Below are 20,853 nucleotides of genomic sequence, written 5' to 3'. Positions count from 1 at the left end.
ACTCACATATAAAGCATGGGGCTGGGGTCCTTGTGTGTCGAGGAAGGTGCGGAGGATACTCTTTCCTTTGGGTTTACATCGCCACCTGCCTTCAGGAGAAGGAGGAGGAGAATGGCGTCTATGTTTCAAGTCAGACGAATTTTTCTGGACACCGGACTTAATAGGTCGTGTACTGGGATCAAGGCTATTTAGTCTATTCCAGTGTAAGTCGCCTTTCTTCGCCTGGTGCCCTGCCCTGCTTTACTCTCCCCCTCCCCAACCTACACCGTAGCAGCCACCTCATCGTAGACCTCCTCGGCATGCTTCTCGGCATCATGCCCAAATATCCACTCCGGTCTCGGAAACTCAATCAGCTTCGGATCCCTCCTCACAGCCTCCCAATCCGTCTTATGCCACATATCCCTCGTCGACTCCCCCGTCTTCTGCACCTTCTTCACCCTCTCGTACCGAATCTTCTCGTGCGTCCTCAGCGCCGTGCTCACGCCCGCCTTGCCTCCCCTCCGCAGACAAACGGCAATCGTAGCGGCGTCCTCCAAAGCCTGCGCCGCACCCTGGGCACTCGTGGGAAGGAACGGATGGGCGCTATCGCCGAGCAGGAGAATCCTTCCCTTGGGACTCACCCAGGTGGGTAAGGGGTCGCGGTAGACGAGCTTCCAATCCACGAGGCGGTCTTGGGGTGTTTTGGAAATGATGCGCGTGCAGAGGGGATCCCAGCCTTCGAGGGCCGCGCGGACTTCGTCGAGGTTTCCCGGGAAGGACCACGATTCGTCGATGTCGTGGATGTCGCGGTGGGTGAGCACCCAGCAGACGTCTTGGCCGCCTTTGATGGTGCTGAAGAGGAAGTGTTTGTCGGGGCCGATCCAGCCGTTGAAGGTGTCGCGCGAGCAGAAGTGGGCTGTTTCTGGGTCTGCTACCATGTCCTCGTTGGAGAACCTGATAGTGTTTCTCTTAGGTTAGCGGAGAGGAGGTCTAAACTTGCTGCGGGGGTAAGGGGAGTGGAACGTACCAAGCGCGCCAGACGGCGTAACCGCTGCTCTTAGGCTTGTCTTCGTAGCCGAGAACAGCTTGGCGGGCTTTCGACTTGACTCCATCGGCGGCAATGACCACGTCCGCCGGTACCTGTTGTCGCAGTGTTAGACTTGGTTTCAAAGAGAAAAGGAGAACCATCAATATGCCACGATCTCTCTACTACTCACCCTCTCCCCCGTATCAAGCACAATGCCCACCCCCTCATCATCCTCAAAATACTCCTCAATCCTCCTCCCCAAATGCACCGGAATCCCCAGCTCATCCCTCACATGATTAAACACAACCTCATGCAACTCCCCACGGTGCCCGTTCAAACTAGGCGTTTCCCACGGATACTGCGCCGCGGGCTGATTGACGACGATCTCGCCTGTGTCGAACTTGCGGATGTTGAAGCCGTGCTCGCGCGTGTCGATGCTGAGGGGCCGCATGCGGTTCACCACCGAACCGGCGCCGTCGCCCCAGCGGTAGAAGATGCGGCCGGCGTTGGGGCCGAAGGAGATGATGTCGCCGAGGATCTTGAGCTCGGGGAAGGCTTCGTAAATGGTTACGGTGTGGCCTTGGCGGTGGCATTCTATGGCGGAGGCGAGGCCACCGAAGCCTGGGGGGGAGAGAGGGTTTAGTTAGGGGGGTGGATTACATTGGTGTGCGACTTTTCGGTATCGTGGAATTGGAAGAGAGGAGGAGGAAGGAGAGGACAGAGAAAAGAGAGAGAGAGAGAGAGAGAGAGCTGTAAGAGATGATGCTAACCTGCGCCTACGACAATGACATTGATGCCCGTCTTTTCTTTGGCCATTCTGATCGTCTAGACTATTGAACACTCGGTAATCTTTTCGAATGGATCTATGGACTATACTGAAAGAAATAAAAAAACATGTAAAACAATGGCCTCGCCAAAACGCAGAGTGCTTCGCTGATCCCATCACATCCATCGTCTGCCCCTCGCGATCATCCCACCCCTCCTTCCAGGCTTCCCTTCTCCCTTGTCAGCCTATATTCATGTATAACACAAAGTCTTAAGAGGCTCGGACGAGACGAGCTCGCGCTGGTGCAGAGCAACCTGCAGTGCAACCCGCAGAGGAACCCGGCGTCTCGGCACGCATTTCCACGTCGTCCTCCTGAATGCCTTTCCCCCGCATTCCCCACTCGGAAAGGAACGTTGAGTCTCTTTGCTTGAAGCTGGACATTCTCCGGTTCTAGTGTTATTACCCCCGTGCGTGTGCCTGTTGTGTGTGTTGCGACTCTCTGCCTCAGACCACACACGCCACGGCAATTTCCTAGACGACTCGCGGACCCTTCGATTGCAAGTGCCAAGGGGCGGGTTCTAAATCTAGGGAGCGATCGCTGAGTCCACCTTTGTGCGGGGGAGGCACTTCGTCTCTTTGGAACCCAAGTCCTTTTAGGTGTTTCGCCTATAACGAATTAGCCTATTGATACGAGGGCCGAAAAGGGTATAGAGCAAGCACGTTGGCTAGAGGGCGGAGGCGGGATTGCCTACTGCCGGCGTTCCTGAGCTTTGAAGGCGTAAAGCCGGCCGGATGTGCGAGCGAGGGCGGGTCAAAGTGATAGTTGGGGGTCTCCTTTCTTGCCTGCTTCGGCAAGTGGGAGGACGAGGATGTGGGAGAGGGAGAGGGCAAGTGATGTGCTAAGAGGGAATAGGGAATATCAATATTGGATCGCTTGTCTAGGTTCCGGTTCCTTCTGGGGAGCTCTCAATTGTGTTCTTCTAACTGATCTCGTCTCTCCTACTCAATTGCGCCGAATACTCAGCTCCAACCAGCGTCGTCTAAGTTTCATCACCACCGCCATCACCATCACCATCACCGCAACCATGACCACTCACCCCGAATTCGACATCAAAACCTCCGGCCTCCACGTCGCCGAAACCTATGCCGACCAGATCAAAGGCAAAACCAGTTTCGTCTCCCCAAGCCCCAATAAACCAACAAATGAAAACAGAAAAAAAAAAATGATAAAATAAACAGAACCCTCACTAACAAAATCCAGTCCTCATCACGGGCGTAAGCCCCAACGGCATCGGCGCCGCAACCGCCACCGCCATCGCCTCCCAATCCCCCGCCCTCCTCATCCTCGCCTCCCGCACACCCACCAACCTCTCGACCGTCGTATCCTCCCTCCACGAATCCTACCCAACCGTGCGCATCGAGCCCCTCACCCTCGACCTCGCCTCGCAAGCCTCCATCCGCGCCGTCGCGGCCCAGGTCGCGGAGCTCACCCCCAAACTCGACATCCTCATCAACAATGCCGGGTTGTCCGTCATGAAGCGCTTCGACACCGCCGAGGGAATCGAGGGACAGTTCGGGACAAACCACGTGGGGCCTTTCCTGTTGACGAATTTGTTGCTGCCGTTGCTCGAGAAGGCGGCCAAGGAGGAAGGGAGGAGACCCGGGGAGACGAGGATCGTGAACCTTGCTAGTGGCGCGCATGTTATTAGTCCCATCCGCTGGAGTGACTATAACCTCGAGGGCAAGGAGGTGCCCGAGGAGGAGAAGTGGAGGAAGGGCTTGCCAGAGGTGTATTTGCAGCCTGTGGATGGGTATCTTGGGATTGTTGCGTATGGGCAGAGTAAGACGGCGAATATTTTGTTTACCGTCTCGCTGCAGAGGGAGGTGCCGAAGAAGGGCATCTCGGCGTATTGCTTGCATCCTGGTGGTGAGTACAAACAAGTCTATCTCTTTTGTTATTCCTTTTTTTATACGCACGATCTTCGAGTTAGGAAGACTCCTGACACTGGCATTTCTAGGTGTGAGGACTCAGCTCGGCAGAGAACAAGACGACGACATCACAGCGGCCATCGAGAAGACTGCATCCTACTGGAAGGACATCGACCAGGGCTCGTCCACTACCCTCGTCGCTGCTCTCGATCCTGCCCTTGACAGTGAGTATTTCCATTACAGTACAGGAGAAAAAAAAAGATGAAGAAAAAAAATAGAATCTAACTCTCACTCTCTCCGCCAGCGCAAACCGGACTGTATCTCGACAACTGCCAGTTCAGCAAGGCGATGCCCCATGCTACCGACCCCGTCGCCGCTGATAGACTGTGGGCTCTGAGCGAGGAGCTTGTCGGGGAAAAGTTCACGTTGTGATGAGAGTTTTCCAGTAGGATATTCACTTGATGTCATAGCAGGAAATAGTTCTTATAATGCAGAAGAAATTTGATAGAGCACAAAAAGTCAAGGAAATAATGGAAGAGCCAACCCTCAAGTCCTGACTATACCTAACCACCCCTACTTCAATTCCTCCAAAACCTTCTTCAACGCCTCCTTGACCGAAAGACTCCTCTCCTCCCCCATAATCCTCTCAACCGCCCCCTTCACAACACCCCCGATACTCCCTACCCCCTCCCCACCAAACACACCCCTCTTCCAAGCCCTCGTGATAGCCCCAACGGCCTTCGCCCTCTCAATCCTCTGCGCTTCCGTCCCAATCTCCACAACATCAAGACTCAACGTATCCAGATATCCTTTCGCAAGCGCGCTCTGATCCTTCCCATCTTTACCTTTCTTAGCGTCGTTCATGACGTCCACGAGGGCCGTAAACCACACCTTCCGCCTAATGAGCGAAAACCTGTGCTCCGCGAGGTACGGCTTCAACGTCTTCAGTATCATAGACAAAGCAGGGATCGCATCCTCCGCCATCGCCGGCCGATTATACCCCCTCGCAATAGCCTCGACCGCCTTCTCCGCCAACTCCGCAGCGTGGTCGTCATCCCCGTCGTCTTTGGAACGATCCACGTCCATCTTGTCGGCGCTCGCCTCATCCTCGAACTCGTCGAGCGCCGGCTGCACGACGTCAATGATATCCTCGAGGAGATCGAGGTCCTTCCTCGCCTTGGCGAATTTCCAGAGACACTCGTACGCGTGGACTTTGTAGCCCGCATTGTTCCTCTTAGCTTCCCTTATCGCGATCTTGCGCTGTTTCTGCGCGATGGCGGACGAGCCATCCTTCCACAGCGCCTCTCCCTTTTCGACAAAGGGGGGAAACGCCTTAAGCAGCCTCTGTTTCCCATCAAACGTCTTGAGTGCCAGCGCACGATCAAACACGGGCCAGACAACCTCAAGATTCGCCTCGCTAATCTGGCCCGTCGCCTCCGTAGACCCCGCTAGCGCCTCGACGGCCGAAGAAATCGTAAAACACGCCGTATGCTGGAGGCTCCATCTAGGTGCATCCAGCCCGCGAGTCACGAGCGCAATTATCTCTTTCAGGTGCCACGCGACGGTCCTGCTCCCTCCCGCGTGCTGATCCCACGCCACGCCGAACGCCGTCCGCGTATACTCGTCGACGTCGTTCGAGGCAAAGTACGCAAAAGGGAGTAGAAGACTCGCGAGGGATGTGAACTGATCCGGTGAAGTCTTGGACAGCGCGACGACCACATCCGCCACCTTTTGCCGCCGCCGCTCGTCCTCGGCGTTAAAGTACAGATCGATAAACTTTTCACAAAACTTCTCCTTGGCCGCGCTGGGGGCCGACCGGATGATGTACGCCGCTGCGCGCGCATACGCCTTGCTCACCTCATCGTTGGCGTCGAGGGTCTGTTTCTCCATGAGCTGGAGGAAGCGGGCCGCCAGCGGACGCATGGAATTCGCGTGCGTGGAGAAGAGCGTGATGAGCATGCGGCTGCAGCCAATCTTAGTTGGCATGCCTAAGGCGGACTTGATCGTCGCCTCAAGCGTCGGTGCCAGCTCAACTAGGGTCTCCTCGTCGACGAAGCGGAGGCAGTTCTCGATGGCCTCGGATATGGGCGACTGGCTGACCATGGCCGCGCGGCGCTTGTCGATGAGTTCACGCCCGCCTTCGCCGACGCGCTGGTAGTAGAACCCGATTTGTGCGGGTTCGATGGTGCTTAGGAGACCGAGTAGCTGCGGAATCATCTCCGACATGAACGGCCGGAGATTCCTGCCGCCCTTCTTTGCAATGTTGATGAGGGTCAGAGTGGAAAAGAGCTTGACGTCCTCGACGGAATTGTCCACTCCCTGACCCGACAGGAGGAACGGAATCACCTCCTTCAGCATGGCCTGCACAGAACTACCTCCCGTCGACTCCTCCAGGAGTCGGAGAAGACCGTTCGACAACCCAATACAGAGCTTGAGCGCCGCGGCTCTCACGCTACCCTTGACATCATCCATCAGCTTCAACGCCACCTCCCATATCTCCGTATAATATTTCTCGTACTTGGGGAAAGGCCTTCCCTGAACAAGATCAGCGATAGCGCCGCAGCTCGCCTCTCTCATACGCCACTCTCGACCCAGAGCACTCTTGAGTAGGTCCTCCATGATGGCGTCAAAGTGCTTCTCGAGAACGGCGTTGGAATCCTTGACAATGGACTTCCAGATATCATCCATCGATCGCTGCACGTTGGGATTCGGATCGAATCGATACCTGTATAGCTTAGGGTACAGTTTCGGGTCAACCTCCGACTCGGAGAGGATATTGCTGAGGCCGAACCGTCCAAAGGCGGATCGGGTCGTCCACATGGCCGCGTTGGCAGCGAGCGACATAAATTTGTAGACTAGTGTCTGGTCTCCAACCTCCGATGCGAGGTTGACGATATCCTTGTAGGACGTGATAGACTTGCCGTCGCCTGTGGGAAGTGCCCCGGCATCAAAGAGTTCCGTATCCTCGTCCACCTTGAGAGTCTTGCCGTTGCCGGTAAACGCAGAGACCAGATCCTTCGTAAGCTGTCCCCTAATCGACTCGTCACCCTTCTCGTAAACCAACGAGAGCCCCCTGGACGCGGTCTCCTGCGTCAGCTCATCCCTAGTATGCAAGAGCCTCATGAACGACGCCTGGATTTCTCGTAGTCTCGATTTCACCTCCTCCAAGTGCGGGCAATACTGCACGATGCAGAACAGCCAGATCCCCGAAGCCTTGAGGAGGGATGGCTTCGTGCCCTTGCAATCTTGAATGAGCTTGTTTAGCACACCGGTTAAGTGTGCAGGGCGGTGGGGTTTCTGAAAGCTACCACTGGGGTCGCTATCGACGTTGAGGCCGAGCTGCACGCAGCTGGCTTCCCAGCGGCCAACTACCGCCGCAATGGCTTCGCCAACGGCGAAATGGACTTCGGCTTGTTTAATTTCGTAGAGTTCAAAGAGCCCCTTGAGGATAGAGCCGATCAATCCATCGTTCCACTCTTTGCCTTCCTCTTCATCCAGGGCAATAGCCAGCTTCCCAAGCGCAGAAATGGCCCGCTCGTTACTCTTCTTCGCCAGGCCTAGCAGGAACTCGATGACCTCCTTTGCTGGAATGGTGTCCGGGCTAGGCGTAGCCAATCCAGCCGACCAGAGCTGAGGGAACGCCTCCAAAAGAGTCTCCTTGAGAGAATGTGGGATGCGCTCCTTCACAAGCAGGTCGAGCGGGTAGGTGATCCCCGCCGGCACCTCACGACCATAAAAGACGAGCCTCGAGCAAAAGTGCGCAAGTGCGAGAATCGCGCCTTCGGCAGCATTCAACTCGGAGCCAAATTTATTCTCGCTGCCCTTGGTAAGTTCCAATATAGGCGCCACGAGGTCGGAAAGCTTCGCGTCGCTGTTCGCAGGATGAGCCGCGAGAATTCCGAACGCCTCGGCCGCGAGGACGCGCAGCTCCTTTTTATTCGATTTGATGAAGGGGACCAGCTGCGGCGCGAGGTGAGCGAGGTACGCAACGGAATTTCGGGGGCTTAGAGAAGCCACGTCCACGAAGGAGCGAGCAGATTCTTCTACCGTTGCCTCGTGATTCAGATGCAAACCGTCAAGACATCTCTTCAGGAAATACATGTTGTGGCCATCATCGGGAAGCCCACGAAGGTACTCTCGGATCTCGTTTCTCGTCTTCAGATTCGTCTTGACTAGATTCTGCAGATTCCGAGCCCAGTCGGGATCCATCTTGAAGTCCTTTAGAGCGGCGAGGAACATCATCTGCTTGCAGTAATTGAGGGCTACAGGATAGGCGAGCATTGTATCGTCCGAGAAGTGGAACCGGGGGATAGGATCTGTGTCGACGTCCATCTCGTCACTGTCATTCCGTGGCGGCGATGGCGATGGCTTATTATCGGCAAAGTACATGACAAGCATCTCCTTCCAATCCGGGAGTTTGACGTCGTCATTAGAGGAGTGCGCGTATTGCGCCCACGGATCAAGACCCTTGTGTCCCTCCTCGATGACATCACTCCTCTCGTCTGGACGAGCTCCGACGGCGAGAATATCTATCCAACGAGCCTGCGCCGAGTCAAACGGCAAACATTTATTCGCCCACTTCACGGCTGCATGGCGCGTGCTCCGAACAACGGGCGGCTCGACTTTGACCGTCATATAACGCAAGAGCATTGTTCGAACCCCAAACCTCTTCGAATTCGATTCCTCCTGAGAAGGGGGATACAAAGCCGTCAGCATAGACAGCGCGCCGTCGATGTTGACAACCACCTCCGGATTGGGGTCTTCGGCTAGAGCGCGAAACATCCATCCAGCGAGACAAAACCGTTGCTGTCCCGTCATCTTAGCCGCCTTTCCCAGTATCCCTATGCTTTCGTAGGCAAGCGACCGGAGCGCAACATCATCCGCGGACGTCTTTTCCGCCACGGGCCAGCCCTGCCCCTGGATGTATTCCTGCATCTTCTCCAGCAACTTGAAACCGATGTCAAAGTCTCCCTTGGAGGGGCCAACGGTCGCAGCCCAACGGAGGTATTGAAACAATGCGCGATGAAGCTTTGTCCTCTCCAGTGTCCCTTGTCTTTTTCCTTGCTCTGAATTACCCGCCTCCGCAGGTGTAATGTCCAGTTTCGCCGCCTCGAGGATTTCCGCCGTCATGGTCGTAGAGACGGTGGATTTGCTCAGGATGCCCAAGATCCTCGTCCGGTAGGCTGGGCCCAGTCTTGAATGGGAGTCGAATAGTGACTTTGTAAGCGTGACATCCTCTAGATCCACAGAACTCTTCTTGAGGAGCTCATCGCCGACGGATGCGACTCTTGAGTCAGCGGCCGATGCAGCATAGAGCGCTGGAATAAACCTCTCGCTATCCTTGAATGCACCGCTGGCGAGGAAAGTAATCACCTTCAGCTTCAAGTCTGCTAAGGCCGTAAAGGCAGCCGAAACAGGTCGGTGGGTAGGAACGAGGAAGTCAAGCTCCGATGCCGTGAACGTAGGAGGAGGATTCGCAGCCCGTAGAGCCTCCGCCGTCGCCCCAGAACCCGCAGACTTTAAGAGGATTACCTTGCCTAGCCACCTGGAGAGGTATCGGGCGTCACTGTCGGTTAGTCCGAGCGTCTCTCGCAAAGCTAGATCATCCTTTGTACCCCTCCCAGGCAGCCTAACATCGGTGAGTAATCTCAAAAACACATCGAAGAGCCCTGCGTCGCTCGAGCCAGCAGCATCAGCATCCCCATGCGATATCTCCTTAGTAACCTTAGGGAACAGATCTCTCCTATCAACGACATCCATCCGAGGAAGACCGTGCTGTATGAAGACGAGATCAAACTGTTTCACCACGGGCGAAGAGTTCGCCTTGAACTGGTCTACCAATGCGGCAACCGGCAAAACAATCCTGCAAACCGAGTCAGCTAACTTCTTATCTCCATTCCCTCATTCTTTCCAACCATTCATTCCCTCCTTTCTAGCGTGCGAAACACCTTCCCTCGGACGAATAAAGCAAAGAACATACCCCGGAGGCTGCACAAAAGTCATCACCCTCTTTAAAACCGCAATCACCTTCGCCCTCACACTCGCATGCGGACTCCCCGCCTTGAGCATCAACGGCGCAAGATACCGCGACAGCAGCTGCTCCAGCTTCTCCTCGTTGTTGGCGACCTCGAGGATGCGGAAGTCGACCTTGTCGACGAGGTCGAGCTCGCGCTGTTCCGTCGATTCCGCCATGGTCACTCTCCTCTTTCTCGGATGGGTATGTTTGGTAGATAATCGTGTATTCTAGTGTCGTGGGTGGTTCTCAAGTAGGTGAGGCTCCGTGTCTATGAGAGTGGTTGGTAATGCGGGATGAGACGGTCACGGAATTTCATCAATTTCAACCCCTCTGGCACTCTGGCGGGGCAGTGAATGAGTGAGCAGAGCTCAGGGAGATGTCGGAAAGTTTGGGTAGCGTCTCATTTGTTTCAGGGAAAATAATAAACACAGTCTAGGTCACACAAGAACCTTCGAAAGATACCAATTCAAGTCTCGATCGAGTATGGGGGGTTTATAGCTTCGAGAAGTGGCGATTCCGACATCTCAAGGCAGCGTTGAGTGACGTTGGGAGATGATGCGGCAAATCGTACCTGCTTCTGGAGCGGAGAGAGCTTGAGACTGAGTTATATATTCGCACTGTAAAAGAACACATATATCGGTATGTGCGTACAGTGTAGTCATATTTATTCACTGCGCGGTCGACAGCTGAGCCGCCTCGACCGCAGCTCGAGAACATTGCCTCAAACCTCATACTAAACACAAGACCTCGCAATGTCTAGGCCGATTATATACAGAGTAACAGAGTAACATACCACATACCTAGGCCAGTGAGCATATAAGCAACATCCACTTCTGAGGCATCCCACTTCTTCCCCCAAAGCACATTCCAGACAAGTAAAACCAAAACAAACATAAGAATAGAATCTATGAACGGAATATGCTTCGTCCATAATGAAATGGCCAAAGGCCTCTACTACATGAAGAAAAGAAACAAGTGCCAACCATGCTCGCTCACCCACGCCATTGATCATAAAAGACAGAAAGAAAAGGGGAAAAAGAAAAAAAAGAAATAAAAGGAAAACCATCCCATATCCGAACACAACACATGAAACACCCATAACCATGCCCTGATGAATGTACTTATCAGGGTGTTACAGGCTCCATTTGCCCTGCTTTGCTTTGCCAGGGCAATGAAGTCATCCGACCATGCCTGCTGGCCCTTCGTGCCTAAAGAAAACTCCCCCAGAACCGTCTTTTGCATGTAAATGACAGAACCACGAAAACGCCAACCCCCAGTTTTGTTGCCATCTATCGCCTTTACACCTCAGTTTCATCAAATGGTTCCACTCTCACAAGAATCTCCTCGAGAAGACCCTCGAGGAACATGCCCACGTCCCTACCCATACCCACCGGCTCAGCCTTGTCATAGTGGTCGATCTCCTTACAGACGTGGGCCAGCTTATACACAAGGTGTCTGATCCTCTCGTGCGCCGCCTCTGCGCGTTGCTGTCGAGGTGTAGGCGCCGCTCCCGGAGCAGTTCGGCACACGGTCTGCAGGCGGATCTGCCTCCTCTTCAAGGCCTCTTCCAACGCAGGGAAGATGACGTCATTGAGAGCGTCGAGGTCGCCGTCAGGGTTGGCGGGCGCCGGGGAGGGGAATGACGACAGAAGCGCGGCGCTGGATTCCGCCACGCTCGGGGGCTGGGCCTTGGACAGGAGGCCGGGGGGTTGGGTCGGTACCTGTACGGGCTGATAATGTTGTTGGGCGTGCTTCGGAGGGAGTGGAAGCGCGGAAGCTTGGCCAGAGACTTGGCGCAGCTGAGTTTGAGGTGCTTGATTGGGCAATCTATGCTGAGATGGATTCTGTTGTTGATAGGCGGCACTGCCGCCTCTGTAGGGGGGTATCTCTGGTAGGTCAATAGGACCTACGCGCGAGCTGGATGACGAGGGTCGCAGCTCTGGTCCATTTTGTAGCGACGCGTACGCCGACGAAGAGGAGCCGGCTGACGAGGCCTGGATAACCGGTGCTAGACTCAGCACTCCCATATCACGTTGGAGTTGTTGCTGTAGCAGGTGGTCGTAATCCGCCGACTGGTCAAGAGGAATTGGTGGCATGGGCTTAACAACCCGCCTAGACGTGTCGTCGCGTCTTCTCTCTGGTGAGGCGGGAAGGGGTACCCTAATGGGCGATGGAGGCGTTTCGGTAGGGAGGGGTTTCCTCTGGGGAGAGGTTTGCCGGGACGTTCCACTCCCGGCTGCCTTGAGAGTATCTGAAACGGTAGGGCCGAGTCCAAAGTCCCGTACCTTCGCCGGGCCCGCATTCTGCTCTCCATAATGATGATCCTGAGGCTCATAAGGTCGCGAAGAGGCACGCGCGTTCGTGGCTGAATCGTCCATGGGATTCAGACTAGGCCTGTGAACGACGTTGCCCCGATCGTTAACCAGCCGAACGGTACCGAAGTCCCACATATCCTCGTTTACGGGCTGCCTCTCCATAATCTCCTCGTGTCCTTCCATGTGGTCTTCCTCTTCGCCCTTGTGCGTAGCCATATACCTAGTATGCCTCTCGATGAGCTCCGTCAGGTACGAAGTCTTCTTCGCCTTGCGGATGAAGGGGTGACGTAGCAGCTCCTTGGCGCTGGGCCGCTCTTTGGGATCTCTTTGGAGACATAACTCAATAAAGTCTTTGAAAGCCTTCGTGAAGTTGCCCTCGAGTCGAGGCGGAGGGTTCTTGGGGATTAGGAACAGAACTTTCATGGGATGAATATCGGCGTATGGAGGCTCTCCGTTCGCAAGCTCGAGCGCCGTGATACCTAACGACCAGATATCTGCCTTGTGGTCGTAGCCGGACTGTTTAATCACCTCTGGCGCCATCCAGAAGGGAGTGCCCACAAATGTGTTTTTCTTCGTCATGGTTGCAGAAAGCTGGCCAGACACACCGAAATCAGCCAGCTTGACTTGTCCGTTAGAGCTCAGGAGCACGTTCGCCGCTAGGGATATCGGAGTTAGTACCAGACCGTCAATCTCAAAAATACGTGTTGGTTGGAGGAAGAACCGAAGCGTAGGAAGCGGCGTACCCTTAACGTCTCGGTGAAGCTTCTTGTCGGAGTGAAGATAATCGAGACCCAACAATAGCTCCCTGAGAATTATGGCAATATAGTCCTCTCCAATCAAGCCTGGCTTCATGAGGTCGGCACAGCTACCTCCAGAACAAAACTCCATGACGATCCATAGCTCGGCGCCCTTGGCGTAAGAGCCGTAGTACTTAGTTACGTAGGGCGACTGAAGCTCGGAGAGGATAGCAATTTCCTGGATAATATCCTCGACTTCGTCTTCGGCGCTCTCGATGTCAATGACTTTGATCGCGACGGCCTGACCGGTTCGCTTGTCGACCCTATCCGCCCAAGCACGAGTCAGCAAAAGCACAAGATAAATAGGAAGCAAACCCCGAGAGACGGAGAAGAGCCGTGGGTCTGCAAAAGAGAGAGAAAGACAAAGAGAAAGAGAGACCTAAGGGTATCGACAGGGGAGGGGGACGGAGACCAAGAAACTTACCCTTTGTAGACTTTGCCAAAGCTTCCACCGCCTACAGCAGCTTTCTGTTAGGGCTCTCATAATGCAACAGCCAAGGACGTAGACAACATCACGAACCAATGCAGTACTCCTTCGTGTAGAGAAGCTCCGGGTCAAGAGCCTCGTTCCCCTCCTCGTACTCTCGCTCCCTCTCCGCCATGGTGGGCTGGTGCTCCCAGGTTCGGGACGGTGTGGTTCTTCTGGGGTATGTTCAGGGATTGACGTAGGGGCCTGAGACAGTCGGTTCCGCTTCTCGAGGCACTTGGGTAGGCAGTAAAGAACGTCTTTCGGTCGGACAAAAAGAGTGTAACGAAAAAAGAAAAAGATCGAACACGGCGCAGTCGTTGGGGTTGGAAAGATCGTTCTTGTCTGGCGGCGTGTGGTTGCAGGCGGTGGGAGAAGTAGTGACGATGGAAGGAAATCAGCACTGTTGCGGGGTCTGGCTTGTGCTGGCTGGGGTCGGCGCCAGGTGTCGTCACAAGTCAAAATTGGGCTGGCGAAGAAGGAAGGAAATAAAACTCAGACCGAGGTCTTGTTTGAAAGACAAAGAGAAACTTGAGTTACAAGTAGCTATGCGCCTCGAGGGGATTATCAAGTCGGTGATATCGAGGAGGGGCTCACGGGTAGAATCGTTTATCGTAGCATTAGGGACCAACAACCGACATCATTGATCGCCATCAGCGCTAGGACCGGGGACGGGGGCGTGTAATAATAGTGGACGCGTAAAAAAAGTAGTGATCGTTTTCGAGGACAAGGATGATAGGATTGATGGGAGAGAGACTATGATAGCCAGGCTGGCAGGACAGAGCACCAGGCTTTCCAAGGGATCAATTTCTATGGTACAGAAAGTACAGAAAAGGACCACCCCTAAACAACGTCAAAACACGGCACGAAGGACGAAGAAGGCAGTAAAACAACATTGATCATCGATATTATTCCATAGCCTATAGGTGCCAGGTTGTCCTGGCTACAGCGTACAAGTACCTATGTAAGATCCAACACTTGACACTCTAATCACAGATGCACCACGCGCCTCTGTGCCAGCGCACCTTGGGGATTGTTTACTTGGTGCTATTGAATTGACCACAATACTGGGGATATGGATAATGTCCAAGGTCGCCAATACAACGGAATTGAGGAAACGGCACAGATTTGACCAATTCAATATTGATACGAAGTAATTGACTTGACCCCAGGCAACGACGAGGACAAACCCCAACGAGAGAGGTCCTCGCTCGCCAGTAAAACCCTCAGGTCTCAGCCTGCAGCGTTGACTAGCAACCAGCCAACCAAACATCTGCAAGGAGTGAATCCTCCGAGAACCAAAGATGAGGCAAAGACGAACAGAACCTTTGACAACTTTATCGTTCAATCCCGCTTAGACTGAGGCGGAAGCCGAGTCGTTGCCTTCCGCCCACGCTGTCTCACCAAGCACACAAACCCCTCCCCCCTCCCTTTTCGAGGAATCGACGAAGCAAGAGTAAGACCTAGGAACCGTCGACTCCCGGCTTCTTTTCTTCGTTTTCTTCGGGACCTGAAGCTAAACCTCTTGGCGGCCTTCGAGACTTTGATGCGCCCGTGTCCCTTCGCCTTACACGTCCTCCGCCCTCTGCTGACCTGCACGTCCCCCCACCTCCTGGCCGTACTACCTTCTTCATTGGTCACGAATGAGCCTGTCAGATCGAGTGAGGTGAGCCTGGCTGAGAACAGGGAATGAGCCAGAGTCTGTCCTCTCGATATCATTGGCAGACAAGCGTCCGTTGGGAGGGAAAAGGGAAATGAGGAAACCTGGAAATTCGGTCGTGGAGAGGGTTGCACAGACATCCAAGGGCTCATTCATTCCTGTACCTGCTTCAAAACAGACACCGAAAGCATGAAGTATTGATTTCTCACCTCACATTCAACCGGGATACTTGCCAAGTACAATCCAATGGATCTCTTCCCCGGATTTCTCTGCGAGAGTAGGAGGGAGGTAATACCTGTATAGGTCGAGTGCGGTCTGCGGTCGATGGTCTAGAGCACGAAACCAGCTGACTCTTGCTCCTTGTGGCTGGTCGGCGATGTACCGTACCTGCGAACCCCCTCTCTCTCTCTCTCTTTTTTTTTTTTTTTTTTTTTTTTTTTTTTTTCTCCTTCTCATGTTACTTTCTACTTCTTCCTCCCTTTCTCTTCGTCGCCAGTCTGCAAATTCAAGACTCGGGAATGCTCGAACGTCGCGTCGTTAACTTATCCGTGAAAATGGCCACCTCGCATCGCCTGCCTGTAATACTTCATAGTTTCTCAACTTGAGGGATTTGGTAATGTATTGATGGTATACTCAACGGGATGCCGCTCCCACGATATGTCTTCCCTGGCTCATCACTCTTCTATATGCCTGTACCTTTGCCTGTCATCGCCATGAAATTCATCATCACCTGCTTACGGCACAATCTCCGCCTTTTACCTCACTTCAACCTAGGTCCGAAGATCCATCACCTTGTCCTCTTGCTCGGCATTCCCGGATATAATTCGAGCTGAAAGAATCCCTCATTTCCTCTAAAAAGCGTAGCATCTCTTCTCTATTAATATTTGCAAAAAAAAAAACAAGCCATGTCGTAAAAAACCGTCGGAACCGGAACAAGGGACGAAAGAAAGAGGAAACATAGGAGAGTAAGAGAAAGACGCGGGAAACGAGGAGGGGGGGGGGAAGAAAATAACACCTCCTGTAGAAAACCAGCCCAGAATATCCCCAAGAGTGTCATTACTCGAGGAATTCAATCATGACGGTTCCCTGCTTCAGCCCCACTTCCTCGATAGTACCATCGAGGTTCTCGATAAGGTCATGTCCCTGAGGCATCTTCTTGAGCTCAAACTCAACGCCTTCCTTGCCCTCCATAGGCTCCGCTTTCAACCACTCGTAGATCCTTCTGACGGGATCCTGCGTGTTGAACCGGCGAATAATGCGGCCGGTGGCGTGGCGGAACTGAATACGCGTGGTCGTTGCGGGATTGTGTTCGGGCTCGGTGTGGGGGTTCGTAATTGAGATGGCGGCAAAGGCACTTTGGCTCGCGCTCAGTTCCGGCTCGGCCGTCGCTTCCCGGAGGGGCGATGTCACTCTCTCGCCACCGCTTAGCAATGGCGACTTTGTCAACGAGTCGGGATCGACGATATTCGACTTTTGATTCTCCGAGCTGCCGCCGTTGGGAGCTAGACTGTTCTTGAGCGCCATCTCCAGCATTTCCTCCTCCGTCATCCGGTCCACATCTACAGCCTTTGACTGCTTGCTCTTCACCTTGACGACGGGGTTCTTGGTGTTCGCGTTAAGACTGTACCGGTCAAGGAACTCGACAAGTTGGCTGTGAAAGTCCAGCGCAGATGGGAAGGGTCGCCCACTCCAGATCTTGACCTGCTCACCAGTCCGGGGATCAACGATGGATACGTGAGGATAGTTTTGAGGATTTTCGTGGTTGGGAAAGTAAAAGGTGATGTAATCTCTCGCGAGGACGTCTTCATTCGAATACTGGAGGAAAATAAAGTTCTCGGCCACCAGCTCCTTAATGGCCTTGTCCTTCCAGATGTCGCGGTTGAGAGCCTGGCAGGTGAAGTCACTCAGATCTTGAATGTTGACGAGGATCCATTTCTTGGTATCCTTGCCCTCCTCCCTCGCTTCGTCCCAAGAAAACCTCGAGATGATATCGTGGGGTGGTCGGAACAGATCCGTGAGGCGCTGGGCACGGGTAGTGGGGGCGCCAGCCGTGGCTGGTCCTGGTCGGGCGTCTGGATCATCCCAAATCGACTGGTTAAATGGGTTGGGTGCTCGTCCTAAATTAGCAAATCGACATCGTCAGCATTCAACGGCCTATTTGGGGGGGCGAGCCAAGGGAGGGAGGGAGGTCTTACTGGCTCGGGCCTGTCTCTGTCGTAGCTGCTCGAGAAGGTCCGACTGGATATCGTCGTCACCATCAAAGCCCGATCCCCAGGCAGGATGAGGTGCGACTAACGTCTCCGTGGTGCTTCGAATGGGCGACCTTATTTCGTCATCAGGGGCTGAAAATAACTCCTCTTGGAGTCTCTGGGCCATTGCAGCATCTTCCTCCTCCTGCGCGTTACGAGCCACGGCCTGGACAGAATCGACATCCTCGTCCTCGTCATCATCACTGTCTATGTGGATAACTCCATGCTCGTCTTCGCGCACCGTCTGGCGATGTGTCCCAGAAGGAGCGTTTCTGGTAGTTGTTTGTGTGGTCGCCGAAGCAGAGTTAATGCTGTGCTGTAGATCGGGGTTCTCAAAGAAGAGCTGAATAGCTTGTTCGAGGTCATTATTCGTCATTTCTAGGAAACCTCGCGCCACGTTGGCGGAAGACCCTGTGATGTCGACGAAACTCGAGATGGTCGCGTCCGCCATGGTAGGTATACCCGGTGTTGTCTTTTTTTTGTGTTTATCGTTGATTCGGGAGGTATCGAGTAAAAAGGAAGGATCTAAGTGAAAGCGTTGGACACTGTCGCGCCGGATGTTGGATGTGGCGATGCGGGGTGGTTTATTGGACAAGGAGGGGTAGGTTTTGGACAACAAAAAGGGAGAGCGTGTCCCCGCCTATTGTGAAAATGCGATGTAGACACGTCCGGACTTTACTGATACTGAGATTCGGAAATGCTAGGCTGGAGAAGGTTAGAGAGGAAGCTGGAACTGGCCCCAAAGCGATTCACTGAACGCCAGGCGACAAGCACCTAAAATATCTGTTGCACAGTTCTCAGGTTGGGAGAGCCCAAATTATAGACGGTGGTCGAGGGATGGTGGGAGGCGAGTCGATGGGCCACAAAGAGTTTTGAGAGGCGGAAACAAAGGCTCGGGCGACTAGGTAAGTGGAGAGAAAATATTGTACGCGATGGTCGGAGTTCAGGTCACAAAGGAGTGGGAATGGTCATTGCAGAGGTTAGCAATAAATGTTGCCTTCTTGGAAAGGCAGGGGGCTTTGACAATCAATCAATGGCGCTTCGAATTTCAGGTTGAGAGTGTGACGCAACCGCATGACCGGGGCAAAGAGGGCCAGACCTGTTATCGACTGTCAACAGCTGTTGACAGAGCATCAGGTCAATTAGGCTCTGAGGCTGAACTTGTCTCTCAAAAGTCAACTGCAATCGCATCAACGATTGAAACAAGCTCTTCTAGTGCGCCCTCTTGTGAGCTCAATCTTTTATAAGACGATATCGGGAGAAGAGTAATATATGGTATATACTATTCGAGTCGTATAATTTCTTTCGTTTTCTCCTTTAGCTAGATATCTAGGCAGCTCCAGTCGCTCGTTCAGTCATTACTCAGGCACTCGTCTAATAACATACATATCTAATCACCTCGTCGAGAACAATCTGATACAATTGTACTCAATATCCTTATCAAAGTTAAAGTTAGGAATGAGAACATCCAACTCCGTCTATGACTGTGGAGAATTGTGTTCCCTTTTAACTTGTAAAGACACTGCTGATATTGTTAATCCACTTGATGCCCTTGGTTCTTTCCCTGCCATTCCTCCATTTCACAGGCGTCAGGTTGCTGGTGTGGCAGTGTTGTTCGTCACCATTGTCGTTTACAAGCGGAGCAACGCGATCCTCGTGGTCGTCGGCCCCTTCCATTCACGAACAATGAAGCAGGGGAACCAAACTAGAAATATGTGAACGATTGGAATTAGATCCAGCCTGTGGAAGGAGAGGGCTTGAAATCAGATTCATGCTGTTGAAACTTGGCATTGTTCCTTCCTTGGGTGTTCTAAACCAGCGGCTCCGCAGCTTGTGTATCAAGGTAATCCTATTTCATTGTTGTGTTCTGATTGCAAGAGTAAATCCGCCATAACTCAAACTCGGTTCGATTTGACAGCTGCGAGTAGTTTCCACCTCGAAGTCCTAGAAGTCGTTTCATGTTCTCGAAGACGACATTGACAGCACCACCCTGAGCTTGCTTCGCCCCTCCAATGCCATCACCCCGCCATGTGATTTCTCCCCCGACGCAGTCACGGGTAACGCAGGTCCCCCAGATTTGCACTTTCCCACCCAACGGCAAATAGAAAACGGGTGCTGCATTGAGGCTGGTACGATAGCTCGCTAGGTAGGCACGCACAGGGCAGGTGAGAGCGAGGCAACGGTGTTTTCTGCCCTTCATCATCAGTCCCACCAACAGTCTGGGGGAATGCACTGTACCTGCGTTCCGTACCAAATACCGGTGGTCTGTTAGCAGACAACATCAAGGAACCTCAAGTCAGTGTCAGGTACTCCAAAGTCGTACAGTTGGGAGCTTGGTCTCGCCAGCCCAAAAAATCCCCACCGTAGCCGAGGAACATTGGTTCTAGGTTCCGGCTGTTGCGCCCTTTACAACACTACACTAGCTTTTTCTAATCTACTCAATCCACTGTGGCGGAGCTAAAACACGACAGACCAAGAGGGCAGCTTCTGATTCGCCACTACCGGGGAGAGTCTAAGACTCGCCCATCTTAATTGACGTACTCAAGCTGTCGTTGGCCGGCCTAAGGAATCGATCAGAAACACTTGGAAGTGGGATGTTTCCCGAACCCGTGCCTGGTGGGATGTGTTTGACCGAAAATCGAAAATCAATTCATGCCTTGCATGGGGTAATAATATGATGGAGGATTAAGGGAAAAGAAGGGAAGAAGAAAAAGAAATGGAAGAAAAATATATTCTTCCGCTCTTATGATAAGGATGGTGGGGGAGTGTAAGAGCTCTCTCTCCCCACAGGATGGCCTGAATATGGCGCTTTAGCCTTTGGGGTTAAAAAGCTTGTGGCTTCGGAAAGGCCATGTGGTGATGTGGTGATGGGCATGGAAGGATCGATTCCTTCACCCGCGGACTGCTGTACGATCATACCAGCCGGACAATTTCCTCTATTTGATGCAAGGGGTACGAATCATTTATCATCTGCGGGTGCATAAGGACCTGCAGGTTCCTGCCTGGGAAAAGAGCCTCTTCCCTAGCTTCCAGTCGGTCCGTACACCACCTCAAGTCACAGTGCAATTGCCAAGACAGAGAGTACAGAGGTGACCAAGAATCTAGATCTGATGCTCTTCACGGTGCCAGCTCAGGACATCCATCCCCCATCATAGTTTACTTCGTACGAAGGTACTATCATACGAAGTAGGCCGCGGATATTGATTCATCCCGTAATACCCCAACAGGCTGTACGGTCATCGGGGACATGGAAGTGAAGTTGAAATCTCAGGCGCTAGCAATGCCTAAAAGATCGGCGCGCTATTATCTTCTCCATGCCTTCCGGTAATAGGAACACACGAGGTTCTTTTTTTCTCCTTCATGCGACTTGATCCGGTTCCACGGAAGATTCAGGCGGAGCGGAAACCTTTTGGGCCTAGCTTTCATCATCGAAGAAATGGACAGCGCGTGTGCTCGCGTTCTTTGGCTCCCCCATCTCTTGGCCTGCAGGACTGCCAGGACTGCCAGGACAAAACGTTGTCTGTGGGCGGTCTGTGCATGAACAAGTGTCACCAAACTGTCCCCGAGAAGGGGCCGGGGCTCGCAGCGCATTCAGAGGATCGTCGAAACAGTGTTCTTCGTTCATGGGGACGAACGACGAAGGTGAAAA

General features: G+C 53.3%; 5 protein-coding genes across 5 annotated transcripts; 1 reads left to right on the top strand and 4 right to left on the bottom strand.

The window, feature by feature from the left end:
• Positions 1-260: 260 nt before the first annotated feature.
• SAPIO_CDS0773 (putative fad binding domain protein) lies at positions 261-1,822 on the bottom strand (the record flags this gene model as incomplete). Its single annotated transcript, XM_016783479.1, has 4 exons — positions 261-933; positions 1,007-1,119; positions 1,197-1,627; positions 1,777-1,822. The coding sequence occupies 4 exons, from the start codon at positions 1,820-1,822 to the stop codon at positions 261-263; spliced, it is 1,263 nt and encodes a 420-aa protein (XP_016646245.1).
• A 1,035-nt stretch (positions 1,823-2,857) lies between these two features.
• Positions 2,858-4,133, top strand: SAPIO_CDS0772 (uncharacterized protein; the record flags this gene model as incomplete). Its single annotated transcript, XM_016783478.1, has 4 exons — positions 2,858-2,942; positions 3,034-3,699; positions 3,791-3,925; positions 4,006-4,133. 4 exons carry the CDS (start codon positions 2,858-2,860, stop codon positions 4,131-4,133), a joined length of 1,014 nt encoding a protein of 337 aa, XP_016646244.1.
• A 141-nt stretch (positions 4,134-4,274) lies between these two features.
• SAPIO_CDS0771 (Uncharacterized protein) lies at positions 4,275-9,893 on the bottom strand (the record flags this gene model as incomplete). Its single annotated transcript, XM_016783477.1, has 2 exons — positions 4,275-9,564; positions 9,682-9,893. The coding sequence occupies 2 exons, from the start codon at positions 9,891-9,893 to the stop codon at positions 4,275-4,277; spliced, it is 5,502 nt and encodes a 1,833-aa protein (XP_016646243.1).
• A 1,122-nt stretch (positions 9,894-11,015) lies between these two features.
• Positions 11,016-13,431, bottom strand: SAPIO_CDS0770 (Ste ste20 ysk protein kinase; the record flags this gene model as incomplete). Its single annotated transcript, XM_016783476.1, has 3 exons — positions 11,016-13,092; positions 13,254-13,284; positions 13,350-13,431. 3 exons carry the CDS (start codon positions 13,429-13,431, stop codon positions 11,016-11,018), a joined length of 2,190 nt encoding a protein of 729 aa, XP_016646242.1.
• Positions 13,432-16,011: 2,580 nt separating this feature from the next.
• On the bottom strand, positions 16,012-17,655 carry SAPIO_CDS0769 (putative UBX domain protein (Ubx5); the record flags this gene model as incomplete). The annotated part of the gene is made up of 2 exons (XM_016783475.1): positions 16,012-17,072; positions 17,151-17,655. 2 exons carry the CDS (start codon positions 17,653-17,655, stop codon positions 16,012-16,014), a joined length of 1,566 nt encoding a protein of 521 aa, XP_016646241.1.
• Positions 17,656-20,853: the final 3,198 nt, after the last annotated feature.

Source organism: Scedosporium apiospermum (genome assembly GCF_000732125.1).
Source record: "Scedosporium apiospermum strain IHEM 14462 chromosome Unknown SEQ_SAPIO_0033, whole genome shotgun sequence".
In the NCBI taxonomy this organism is placed as follows: Eukaryota; Fungi; Ascomycota; class Sordariomycetes; order Microascales; family Microascaceae; genus Scedosporium; species Scedosporium apiospermum.
Note: the sequence above shows the minus strand (reverse complement) of the source record. Positions and strands in the feature narration are given on the sequence as shown.